Genomic DNA, 13,326 nt, shown 5'->3' with positions numbered 1-13,326 from the left:
ACAGGCGTGGGCTACCACGCCCAGCTAATTTTTGTATTTTTAGTAGAGAGGGGGTTTCACCATCTTGGCCAGGCTGGTCTCCAACTCCTGACCTCAGGTGATCCACCCACCTTGGCCTCCCAAAGTGGTGGGAATACAGGTGTGAGCCACCGTGCGTGGCTAAGATGGCAGATTTTTTTTTTTTTTTTTTTTTTTTTTTGAGATGGAGTCTCGCTCTGTTGCCTAGGCTGGAGTGCAGTGGCACGATCTCGGCTCACTGCAAGCTCCGCCTCCCGGGTTCATGCCATTCTCCTGCCTCAGCCTCCCGAGTAGCTGAGACTACAGGCGCCCGCCACAACGCCTGGCTAATTTTTTGTATTTTTAGTAGAGACAGGGTTTCACCTTGTTAGCCAGGATGGTCTCGATCCCTGACCTCATGATCCACCCGCCTCGGCCTCCCAAAGTTCTGGGATTACAGGCGTGGGCCACCGCGCCTGGCCTGACGGCAGATTTTTTTAATGGTAAATTATATATTATGTGTATTTTAACAGAGTTTTTTTTTTTGAAAGACAGAGTCTTGATCTGTCGCCCAGGCTGGATTGCAGTGGTGCAATCAGCTCACTGTAGCCTCAACTTCCTGGGTTCAAGCAATCTTCCTGCCTCAATCTCCTGAGTGGCTGAGACTACAGGCACACCCCACCTACTCCGCATCTGGCTAATTTTTTTTTTTTTTTTTGAGACGGAGTCTTGCTCTGTCGCCCAGGCTGGAGTGCAGTGGCGCGATCTCGGCTCACTGCAAGCTCCGCCTCCCGGGTTCAAGCCATTCTCCTGCCTCAGCCTCCCAAGTAGCTGGGACTATAGGCGCCCGCCACCGCACCCAGCTAATTTTTTGTATTTTTAGTAGAGACGGGGTTTCCCAGTGTTAGCTAGGATGGTCTCGATCCTCTGACCTCATGATCCGCCCGCCTCGGCCTCCCAAAGTGCTGGGATTACAGGCATAAGCCACCACGCCCAGCCAACATCTGGCTAATTTTTTAATTTTTAGTAGAGATCAGATCTTCCTATGTTGCCCAGGCTGACAACTTTTTTGAATTGGAAAATTTTCTTAATTAAAAAATTTTATCTGAGAAGGGACTTGCATCTAGAATATGTAAAGAGCTCTCATCACTCAACAACAAAAAGACAATTAAACCAATTGGAAAATAGAGGAAAGACCTGACTAGACAGCTCTCTAAAAATACACAGTGGTCAATAAGCACATGAGAAGATGCTCAGTATCATCTTCTCTCATTAGGGAAATGTACATCAAAGCCACAGTGAGATACCACTGCACATCTACTAGCATAGCTAGAATTCAAAAGATGGATAATAACAAGTGCTGACAAGGATATGGGGAAATTGAATCCCTTTTACAGTGCTGGTGGGAATGTGAAATGGTGTAGCCACTTTGGAAACAGTCTGGTAATTCCTCAAGAGAATAACCACAAAATTACCATATGACCCAAAAATTATATTCCTAGGCGAGCTGTTTTTACTCATGCTTTTAATAACAAACATGGGTGTCTCTTTCAACCCCACTTCTCCAACTCTCTGACACTAGGTGGGTGTCCTACAATTCAAGTAAAGTCTGGCACTACCTTCTGCCATGTAGGAAGGTAAGGCTGAAAGTGCTAACCTGCTAATCCTCCCTTGTTGGTCTTTCTGGAGACCAGCTCTCATCCTGAAGCTATATCTAGGGTCCCCAGCCACCAGTTCTCTCATCAGCATACTAGACACTCTTAGGACTACAGAGGTCCCAAGGGCTTGGGGAGCTCCATGTCAGGAGAACAAAAAACCTCCCTACCACCCCTTTCAAAATTGATGGAGGTCATGGTCCCACAGCTCTGTGAACATAAAACTGTAATCTACTAGCTTGTACACGTTAGTGAATGAATTGTATGGCATTTGAGAACTATAACCCAATAAAGCTGGCACAAAGGAGGAGGTATGTATGCCCACTCAACAGAGTTTCTGTAAAGTTTAGGAGAAATAAAGTATGCAAAAGCCATCTGTAAGCAGCTAAACACTGCACTGTTAGGATCAGCCAATCGTGCAGGGACAGCTCCCTCTGGCCCTGCACCAACCTTCTGGTCTAAAATCACAGCTTAACATCCAGCCTAGGGACAAAGCAGGGCACGGATGCCAGCTGCCAGCTGTGAGCCAGCACAGCTGCTGGCTCGCAGGAGCCTTGATCTGCAGAGGCCCAGATTCCCACAGCCCAGGGCTGCCAGGTCACCTCCTCCAACAAAGCCCAGGGGTTCCGCTGGTCCCTAGGGGAAGAACATGCCAGGTATCCACTGAGCATGGCCACTTAAGTGGGCACCTTCAATCCAGCAAAACACACAGCTCATCCAACACCCGGCCCTACTACCCTCCCCAAAACTCCTCCAAGTTATGTGGCCCAAGGCCCTGGCTGCCCAGTCGGCCTCGCAAGTGGGACACCATGGGCACAAAATATTCCCAGTCATCCTACCTTCCAGTAATGCAGGCTCCACAGGGTGGGAGATCAGCCCTGGGTCCAACCACCTGGATGGGAGCACAGCACCCTCGCCAGGGCCCCACACATCCCTGGCCAGCCACCAGCCTCCTGGAAGATGCCTGCCTCCCAAACTCACAGAGCTGGAGAACCCTGGCAAGCAGCTTCATCCTGCGGTAAGTGGGCAAACTGTTTACCCAGTGACAAGCATGATGCCCGGCAGAGCCCAAGCCTGTGTCTGCCTGGCCGGCTCAACAGTGAGCTAATGTGATCCCTCCCTGATAGAAAGCACCAGGCTCCTGCTCCTCCTAGGACCGCCCCTCCCCCACCAGCCCCCAGCAAGCCGCCTCCTCGGCTTCCGGAACTGGATCACAGGATGTTCTCTACAAAAGACCAGTGATGCAAGGAATCCATGACTCGGCCTGAACTCACAGACAGGGAAACAGAACAGAGCCACCACCCCTCTGCGGGAGAGGATGAACTGGGTGGGGCCGCAAGCAACACTCATAAGGCTTCCCACCTCCAGGACCTTAAACCTCGCACCACTCAGGCTGGCCCTCAGGCAAGTAGAAGAAGGAGTTCCACCTGGGCCGAGTTCCAGCTGGGCAGAGAAGTCTTGGCTCACAGGCACCAGGAGCGCTGGAAGGCTGCGGGGAAGCCGAGGAAGGCCAACACACCGCACAACACGGCAGGTGCCTGGCCCTCCTCTGACAGTGGCCCTCAAGCTCTGGGAGGGCTGAGGAAAATGCAGATTCCTGGGCCTACCCATCCCTGAACTTCCCCGTCCCTGGAGTTAGAGGCAGTAGCTCTTGGGTGGAGGCTTAGGAGCCTGGTTTTCTTTTTATTCTTCATTGTGGTAAACATCAAATGCTTACAAAAGTAGAGGGAGGAGGGAGTGAACCCCTATGTCCCCATCAAGCAGCCCCAAAACAGTCAGCTCAGGTCATCTCTGGTCTCTGCTCCCACCTGCTCCCCGTGCCAGGTTATTCTGCAGCAAATCCTGGACTTCCCAGTACGACATCGTAAATATGTCTGCATTTCCTCTCAAAGATAAAAGCTCTTTGTAAAAAACCTAAAGGAGGGGTATGGTGACTCATGCCCACAATTCCAGCACTTTGGGAGGCCGAGGTGGGAAGATCACTTGAGCCCAGGAATTCGAGACCCTGCTGGGCAACAAAGTGAGATCATGTCTCTACAAAAAATCTTTTTAACATTAGCCAGGCACAGAGGCGTGCACTCGTAGTCCCAGCTACTCGAAAGGCTGAGGTGGGAGAATCCCTTGAGCCCAGGAGGTTGGGGCTGCAGAGAACCATGATTGCACCACTGCACCACTTAGTTGCCTGGGCAACTAAGCGAGACCCTGTCTCAAATAAAAATAAAAACCACAAAACAAAGATTTCATCTAAAATATCATCCAAATTCCTAATACCATTAAATACCAAGTGACTTCATGTTTCTGTCCTAAATGAATTGAAATCTGCATTTGTGAACTTCATTCACAAGATCCCAAGTCTTTGTTGCCTGGTGAAGAGAAACTGCAGTGTGCAGGGAACAGGGTACTACAGGGCTACGGGGACACAGGAGTGAGGCCCAGCACTGAGCTCAATTCGGTTCCATCGACACGAAATTCTAGAAGAGGCACAGTGAGTGAGTGAAAGCAGATCTTTTTGCCAGGGGCCAACAGTAGAGGAATTTTGGGAGTTTGGAAATATTCGACATCACAACTGGGCCGGCCACTACTCAGTGCGCACACTCATCAAAACTCAGCAAACTGTATGTTTCAAATATTCTTGTGGATGCATTCTAAATATATCTCAATAAAGCTGGTTTAAAAAAGCAAACTACAAAACAATTATCTTACCTTAAAAAAAAAGTAGTGATTCCTTAAAATCATTATCAGGGGACTATTCAGGTTTCCCCATTATCTCCTCAATCTTCATCTTGTTGACTCTCTGCTGAAGTACTATTCACATGCAGAAAATCGGTATTTGTAACAGACTTCCCCAGTTATTCCCACGCAGGTGTCCAAGGATGGGGAGGCACATCCTTGATCCCCCTCCCCAGGAGGGCTCTGAGAGTGAGAGGCCAAGGGGTGGGATGGCAAGACAGCCTATGGGGTCACCCCCTGGTGCAGGCTACACAGGCCAGGTGGGTCACACAGGAGAAAGCCACTTCTGGTCTGACCAGAACTGGGGAGCCAGCTAGCTGCAGGTGCCAATTCCAGGGCAATGCCAGGCTAACTGGCCCACTTACAGCGTGAGGTTGGATAGTGGGTAGACAAAGGCCTCCCCACGTACAGGTTCTCTGGGCTACAAAGACTGCATCTTCACCCAGGGTCCCCACATCCCAGCAGCAAGAGAGCCAGCACTGTAAATCATTTTACGGAACGCTCCAGAATACAAGCTCTGAGTGTGGCTTCTGTAAATCAGGTTCTTTCTTTGTTTCGCTTTTTTTTTTTTTTTTGGAGATGGAGTTTTGCTCTTGTTACCCAGGCTGGAGTGCAATGGCACAATCTCGGCTCACTGCAACCTCCGCCTCCCAGGTTCAAGCGATTCTCCTGCCTCAGCTTCCCAAGTAACTGGGATTACAGGCACCCGCCACCACACCCAGCTAATTTTTTTTTCTTTTTTTTTTTGAGACCAAGTCTCGCTCTGTCACCCAGGCTGGAGTGCAATGGTGGGATCTTGACTCACTGCAAGCTCCGCCTCCCGGGTTCACGCCATTCTCCCGCCTCAGCCTCCCAAGTCACTGGGACTACAGGCGACTGCCACGACGCCCAGCTAATTTTTTTGTATTTTTAGTGGAGATGGGGTTTCACCGTGTTAGCCAGGATGGTCTCCATCTCCTGACCTCGTGATCCGCCCACCTGGGCCTCCCAAAGTGCTGGGATTACAGGTATGAGCCACCACGCCTGGCCCACGCCCAGCTAATTTTTGTATTTTTAGTAGAGATGGGGTTTCATCATGTTGGCCAGGATGGTCTCTATCTCTTGACCTCATGATCCACCTGCCTTGGCTTCCCAAAGTGCTGGGATTACAGGCTTGAGCCACAGCCCCTGGCCAGGTTCTTTCTTTTCATTAATTCCATTATAAAACCAAAGACAGAGCCTGGCCTGATGCAGTGGCTCACACCTGTAATTCCAGCACTTTGGGAGGCCGAGGCGGGCAGATCACTTAAGGTCAGGAGTTCGAGACCAGCCTGGCCAACACACTGAAACCCTGTCTCTACTAAAAATACAAAAATTAGCCGAGTGTGGTGGTGGGTGCCTGTAGTCCCAGCTACTCGGGAAGCTGAGGAGAGGAGAATTGCTTGAACTGGGGAGGCAGAGGTTGCAGTGAGCCAAGATCCTGTCACTGCACTCCAGCCTGGGTGACAGAGTGAGACTCTCTAAAAAAAAAAGGCCGGTTGCAGTGACTCACACCTGTAATCCCAGCACTTTGGGAGGCCGAGGTGGGTGAACCACAAGGTCAGGAGATCGAGACCATCCTGGCTAACACAGTGAAACCCCATCTCTACTAAAAATACAAAAAAAAATTAGCCGGGCATGGTGGTGGGCACCTGTAGTCCCAGCTACTAGGGAGGCTGAGGCAGGAGAATGGCGTGAACCCAGGAGGTGGAGCTTGCAGTGAGCCGAGATCGCACCACTGCACTCCAGCCTGGGCGACAGAGCGAGACTCCATCTCAAGAAAAAAAAAAAAAAAAAAGACAAAGGTAGAGCCCCTCTTTGTCTTTTCCCTTGGGGGAAATAATTCTAACCCCATAACATACTGAAACTCATAGCCACTCAACTACAGGTTTATTGACCTGTCAACTAGACCTCAGACCTTATTCCAGGCATTCATGGTACCACATGGTACAACACAATTCCTGATCTCAGGAAACTTCCTGGTAGATCTGCATCTAAGAGCACGGCAAGCAAAGAAAACACAAAAAAACCTTGTAGATTTCACACATCTACCTACAAATAAAGCATGCCAAGTTATCTGCCTGCTGGGTGGTGTCCATGCCAAGGTCCCCCTCCATCAGCATGGTTATTCCAGAGCTGGCTACAGTCCCCACAAAGCCTTGGAACTTCCTTTAGGAACACCCTGCCCCCCACAGACCTACCAGTAAATTGATGTTTAAATTTCTCTACATATTGCACTCCCCAAAAGATAGCCACCAGCCACAGGTGGCTACCCACCTGAATTTAAATTGATGCAATTTAAAAATCTGTTCCCTTTGTGACCAGCCTGACCAACATGGTGAAACTCCATCTCTACTAAAAAACATACAAAAAAATTAGCTGGGCGTGGTGGCAGGCGCGTGTAATCCCAACTACTCAGGAGGCTGAGGCAGGAGAATCAGTAGAACCTCGGAGGTGGAGGTTGCAGTGAGCCGAGATGGCGCCTAGCCTGGGGGACAGGGCAAGACTCCACCTCAAAAAAAAAAAAAAAAAAAAAAGCCCCTATCCCTTCAACAGTGTCTGAACTGAGAACATGTGACCATTCTGTCTAAGATGGTGGAAATTTGGACGTCCTCACCCCTGCTAGACTGTGACCCCTTAAGGCAGGGGCCAAATTTTCCACGTTTCCCTCCTGGTGCTATGCTTCTTGGCAGTGTCCAGTAAAGCCTTGTTAAATTCATGGGCTTGGCTGTGCTAGGCCAGGAGGCTCCTCTTTCAACTTGGGGTGTCAGCTCAGATGTCCTTAAAGGGCTCCCCATCCTAGTACAGTCACTCTCCAGTGTCCCGCGGTTTCTCTGAGTCAAGCCGATGTGATCACAGCCTTCTCTTCACAGGCCTACCCCCACCACCACTCCCGCCTACTCCTTTGGCAGTCACGCTCTGCACCTGAGGCTCACCCGCTCACTCATGAGCAGGGGCAGCCAGGCATCCTGCTCACCAGTCGTCTGGCCAAGGCAGCCACTTAGAAACAATATGAAATTGGCCAGGCACGGTGGCTCATGCCTGTAATTCTCAGCACTTTGGGAGGCCGAGGCGGGCAGATCATCTAAGGTCAGGAGTTCGAGACCAGCCTGGCCAACATGGTGAAACCCCATCTCCACTAAAAATACAAAAATTAGCTGGGCACAGTGGTGCACGCCTGTAGTCCCAGCTAGTCGGGAGGCTGAGGCAGGAGAATCACTTGAACTAAGGAGGCAGAGGTTGCAGTTAGCCGAGAGTGTGTCACCGCACTGCAGCCTGGGTGACAGAGTGAGACTCCATCCCCAAAAAAAAGAAACAATATGCAATTGTGAAGCTGAGATAGCAGACTTGGTTTACAGTGGGTAAGAAAAAGCACACACGGGCCAGGCGCAGTGGCTCACGCCTGTAATCCCAGCACTTTGGGAGGCTGAGGCAGGCAGATCACCTGAGGTCAGGAGTTCAAGACCAGCCTGGCCAACATGGTGAAAACCCGTCTCTACTAAAAATACAAAAATTAACCAGGCATGATGGCGGGTGCCTATAATCCCAGCAACTCAGGAGGCTGAGGTGGAAGAATCGCTTGAACCCAGGAGGCAGAAGTTGCAGTGAGATCACGCCATTGCATTCCAGTCTGGGTGACAGAGTGAGACTGTCTCAAAAAAAAAAAAAAAAAAAGCACACACTGTATGGAAGTGTCTAAAGCTATACAAAAATCTAGTAACTAGGCTAGGAGCAGTGGCTCACGCCTGTAATCCCAGCACTATGAGAGGCTGAGGCGGGAGAATCACCTGAGGTCAGGAGTTCAAGACCAGCCTGGCCAACATGATGAAACCCCGTCTCTACTAAAAATACAAAAATTAGCTGGGCGTGGTGGCACACGCCTGTAGTCCCAGCTACTCGGGAGGCTGAGGCACAAGAACTTTTTCCAGCTGGGTGCAGTGGTTCACGCCTGTAATCCCAGCATTTTGGGAGGCCGAGGCGGGCAGATCACAGATCACCTGAAGTCAGGAGTTCGAGACCAACCTGGCCAACATGGAGAAACCCCCATCTCTACCAAAAACACAAAAACTAGCCAGGCGTCGTGGTGCACTCTTGTAGTCCCAGCTACTCGGGAGGCTGAGGCCCAAGAATCACTTGAGCCCGGGAGGCAGGGGTTGCAGTGAGCTGAGATCGGGCCACTGCACTCCAGCCCGGGTGACAGAGTGAGACTCTGTCTCAAAAAACAAAAAATCTAGTAACTGTTAGAAGCTGGGTGAAAAAAGACAACATGTATAAATTGGCTATTCACCATCCTGAAGAAGTAAGTAAAAGTCCAGCCTTCTACAGGAAGATTTAAATCAAGGTTTCCTTTATTCAGGAGAGGGGTGGGAAGAATACTGGATCTGGAGTCAGAAGACTTGGGCAGGGGCTGTCCCTGGAGCTCCTGGAGCAGGATGACCTTACACAGTTACTCAACTCCCAAAACTGCCATTTCCTCCTCCACCCAGGTAAGGGTGGCACTACCGACCATCAACCTCCCAGGGAAGTTGGGCAAAGCAAGTGGGATGAGACAGGTATAAGCTCTTTGCAAACCATGGAGCCCAAGGTTCCCAGCCAATACTCAGCAGAGCTGATTCAGGAACCTGATGCAGGCTGTCTCCAGTTATTTCCATTTTTTTTTTTTGCCCCCCTTTCCCCACCTCCAGAGTCGATGGGACCAGAACAGCCACACAGCCAAAGTCAAAGGGGCAGGGCTCCCCCAAAGACGTTCCCCCTCTGGAAAAGTCAAAACGGACCTTGAGGTAAGGAGAGGCCCTCGACCAGGCCAGAAGATGAGACTGGGAGTCAAGGAGCGCCGTTCACCCAGGACTTGCTATATGCCCAGCCTTCCTGGAGATGTCAACATCTACAGGAAAGTAACTTGCTTCTATTGGACTTGGCTTGAGCCCAAGGTCAGTCTGTGATGCCCAACCCCCAAATGTGAGGAACCCACCACCAAAACAGAAAGCAGCTCTCACTCCCCGTAGTTCATCAAGCAGGATAGGACCAGTCGCAGGCCACAGAACCTGTGTGCAGTGGCTGAAAACCTAGACTCCTTGTCCTCACTTAGCTCATGCACAAATGCCAGCCTGCTGCTTCCGATTCTGCCGAAGAGAACTGCAGAGTAACCTTGAGGCTGCCCTCCCCACCTCCTATGGGAAATGAGCTTGTTCATGATCTCCAGCCTCCAGCCTCCAGCTTCCTCTGGGGGCCTGCATCTATCTACTCAGTACCTGGTGGAGGAAGAGGGGGTGCTCTAGAAGGACAACCCTTTGCCTCTATTGTGTAAGATGCTTTCAGGCCCAATAGACCACTGATTCCCTTTTCTTGACAGTAAACTGTTAGAGGCAGACAGTATTATCTGTTCTTCCTTTCAACACCTGCCCTCCCCCAAACCGAAGCAGTGCACTGAAGACGGTAGCTCTGCAACCTCCTCCCACAGAGGCACCCATCGAGGGGCTCGCGCGGTTCTGGGCACCTCCCCTCCACCTCTGGGGGCTTTGGTTAGCGCAGCACAACCGCCGAGGTAACGATCCCGAATCCTCGAGGAGCCTAAGCAGGACCACGGGGCTGAGACTCCGGGATGCTCGGGCGAAGCCCGAGGCGGGGCGGCCCACGGGCGCCGGTTGCCGGGCTCTGGAGCTGTGCATTGACCTCCGCCCGCCCCATCCCTGCCTGGCTTCCTCGCCCAAACGGCCCGTGGCGCGGCCGCCGCCCTGGGGATGCGGCCGGGAGGAGCCGGCGGGAGGCGGTCGGGGGCCGCCCGGCTTGTGCGGCATCGCGAGTCGCATCCCGGCCTCAGGCGGGCGGGCGTCCGGGGCGGCGGCGCGGGAGGCCGTGCGAGGAATCGGCGGGCGGGGGCGGCCTCGGCGGGTGGGGACCACAGGGCCGAGCGGGGCAGGCCGGGGGCGGTGACTGGCGCGCCTAGCCGCTGCAGGCTGCGCGCGGGCCCTCTCTTACCGGCAGATCTGGATGGCGGACGGCGTCTCGACGTCTGGGCCCGACATGCTGGGGGCTGCGGCGGCGGATGCGGCGAGCGGCTGCAGAAGGGCGCAGGTGTCTGGCAGGCCCGGCGCGGAATGAATGAGCCCGGGCCGCGCCATAAAGGGGGAGGGCAGAGGTGGAGCGATGGGGCTGGTGAGGCGGGGCCTGCGCGCCGGGGGCGAATCGAACGCGGCCTCCCCGCGCCGGCCCCGCCCCCGCGCCGGCCCCACCCCGAGCCCCGCCTCCCAGGCCGCCAAGGCTGCAGCGAGCTCGCGCGGGCGTACGATTCTGGCGGCGTGAGGGCCCAGGCAGGCGCCGCTTCCAGAAGGTTCGGTGGCGGTTGGGCCGCGCTGGTGCGGGGAAGGCCCGCGAGCCGCGGCAGTCGCGCCCGACCCGGTGGCAGCCCCGAGGGAAGCGTCTGGGGCGGCCCAAGTGGCGGAGCAGGGCGGACTTGGGCCTTCACTCTCCGCGCGGCGGTAAATATTTGTGCTGGGCGTTCCCGGCCGCCCGCGCTGCCGATTCGCTGCCGCGCCCAGTGCCTGGGCGGCCGGATGAGGTCAGAGCGGAAGGCGCGGCCCGGGCGCCTGGCAGTGGGGCCTGATTCCCACCCCCGCCCCTAACCCACCCCGGCACCAGTCTCCCGCATCGCAGCTCTCGCTGAGATCGGCACTAAGAGAGAATGGAAGGCTGTTTCCTAGAAAGGAGCATTGGTGGCGGCTGCTGGGAAGACACGGGGAAGGGAACGGGCCTTTGATGCCGCAGCACAAAGCGTCACGAGGTGGGGAGGAGGAAAGGCCCGCGACTGTCTACACCGCCGGCTGCAGTTTTTACTGGGAGCGCTGAGCGCCAGCCTGGAGGTGCACGTGTTGCAGTGAGGAGCCCTGAAACATGCCGTGTTTTACTGCACAAGATGTGCCCTTGAATGGAGTCCAGGCCAGTCGGGGTCACCAAAAAAAATCCACCAAAAAACACCCAAGAAGGGAGAAAAGGTCACCCCCCACGTGCTGGAATGACAGCTTTTTACTTGCTAGGCAGTTTGACCTTTTCCGAATTTTCTACAGTGCACATAGATTTGTACTTACATCTTTAAATTAAAACCCACGCAACTCCAGCTCCCCAGTGCAATTTGAACAACCCGTTACACTCAGCTAGGTAGCTCTGAAAGAACTGTGCCTCACCCCGGTCACCCTTGAGTTACCAGACCGTGTAGGCAGCCCATAGCATGATCTGTAGCTCCCAGGAGCAGGGGCAGCCCAAGTCAGAACACTGTGATTTCAAGACTTTTATACTAAGAATTTTGTTTTTCTGTTTTTTTTTTTTTTTTTTTTTTTGAGACGGAGTCTCGCTCTGTCACCCAGGCTGGAGTGCAGTGGTACAATCTCAGCCCACTGCAAGCTCCGCCTCCCAGGTTCCCGCCATTCTCCTGCCTCAGCCTCCCCAGTAGCTGGGACTACAGGCGCCCGCCACCACGCCCGGCTAATTTTTTGTATTTTTAGTAGAGACGGGGTTTCACTGTGTTAGCCAGGAAGGGCTCGATCTCCTGACCTCGTGATCCGCCCGCCTCTGTCTTCCAAAGTGCTAGGATTACAGGCGTGAGCCACCACGCCCGGCCTTGTGTTTTCTTTTTTTGATATAGAGTCTTGTTCTGTCGCCCAGGCTGGAATGCAGTGGTTTCTGCCGTCCAGTTTCAAGGGATTCTCCTGCCTCAGCCACACTGAGTAGCTGGGACCATAGGCATGCACCACCACATTTGGCTTATTTTTGTATTTTTAGTACAGATGTGTCCAGAATTGGTGGGTTCTTGGTCTCACTGAATTCAAGAATGAAGCCACGGACACTCGCTGTGAGTGTTACAGCTCTTAAGGTGACGTGTCTGGAGTTTCTTCCTTCTGGTGGGTTCGTGGTCTCGCTGGCTCAGGAGTGAAGCTGCAGACCTTTGTGGTGAGTGTTAACAGCTCATAAAGGCAGCGTGGACCCAAAGAATGAGCAGCAGCAGGATTTATTGCGAAGAGCAAAAGAACAAAGGTTCTACAGTGTGGAAGGGGACCAGAGTCGGTTGCCACTGCTGGCTCCGGCAGCCTGCTTTTATTCTCTCATCTGGGCCCACCCACATCTTGCTGATTGGTAGAGCAGAGTGGTCTGTTTTGACAGGGCGCTGATTGGTGCGTTTACAATCCCTGAGCTGGACACAAAGGTTCTCCATGTCCCCATCAGATTAGCTAGATACAGTGTCGACACAAAGGTTCTCCAGGTACCCACCAGATTAGCTAGATACAGAGTGTGGACACAAAGGTTCTCCAGGTACCCACCAGGTTAGCTAGATACAGAGTGTCGGCACAAAGGTTCTCCATGTCTCCACTAGATTAGCTAGATACAGGGTGTTGACACAAAGGTTCTCCAAGTTCCCACCAGCGTAGCTAGATACAGAGTGTCGGTTGGTGCATTCACAAACCCTGAGCTAGACACAGGGTGCTGATTAGTGTGTTTACAAACCTTGAGCTAGATACAGAGTGCTGATTGGTGTATTTACAATCCCTTAGCTAGACAGAAAGGTTCTCCATGTCCCCACCAGACTCAGGAGCCCAGCTGGCTTCACCCAGTGGATCCCGCACGGGCTGCAGGTGGAGCTGCCTGCTAGTCCCGCGCTGTGCGCCTACACTGCTCAGCCCTTGGTTGGTCGATGGCACTGGGTGCCGTGGAGCAGGGGGCAGCGCTCTTTGGGGAGGCTTGGGCTGCACAGGGGCCCATGGAGCGGGAGGAGGCTCAGGCATGGCGGGTTGCAGGTCCCGAGCCCTGCCCCGCGGGAAGGCGGCTAAGGCCCTGCGAGAAATTGAGCACAGCAGCTGCTGGCCCAGGTGCTAAGCCCCTCACTGCCCGGGGCCGGCGGGCCCGCCGGCCGCTCCGAGTGCGGGGCCTGCCGAGC

The 13,326-nt window shown here is 53.4% G+C and overlaps 1 protein-coding gene across 2 annotated transcripts in view; it reads right to left on the bottom strand.

Moving 5' to 3' along the window:
* The window catches only part of ACOT7 (acyl-CoA thioesterase 7), a 126,743-nt gene extending 115,228 nt beyond the window's left edge, over positions 1–11,515 (bottom strand). The window contains exon 1 of one of the 2 annotated variants that reach the window (XM_024230732.2): positions 10,380–11,515. In XM_024230732.2, the coding sequence (XP_024086500.1) occupies positions 10,380–10,522 (143 nt within the window). In that variant the 5' untranslated portion in view covers positions 10,523–11,515. Of the gene's footprint in view, positions 1–2,491; positions 2,856–10,379 lie in introns of those variants that run through there. The other variant, XM_009235677.3, reaches the window with a different exon arrangement.
* Positions 11,516–13,326: the final 1,811 nt, after the last annotated feature.

This window comes from Pongo abelii, chromosome 1 (assembly GCF_028885655.2).
Source record: "Pongo abelii isolate AG06213 chromosome 1, NHGRI_mPonAbe1-v2.0_pri, whole genome shotgun sequence".
NCBI lineage: Eukaryota > Metazoa > Chordata > Mammalia > Primates > Hominidae > Pongo > Pongo abelii.
Note: the sequence above shows the minus strand (reverse complement) of the source record. Positions and strands in the feature narration are given on the sequence as shown.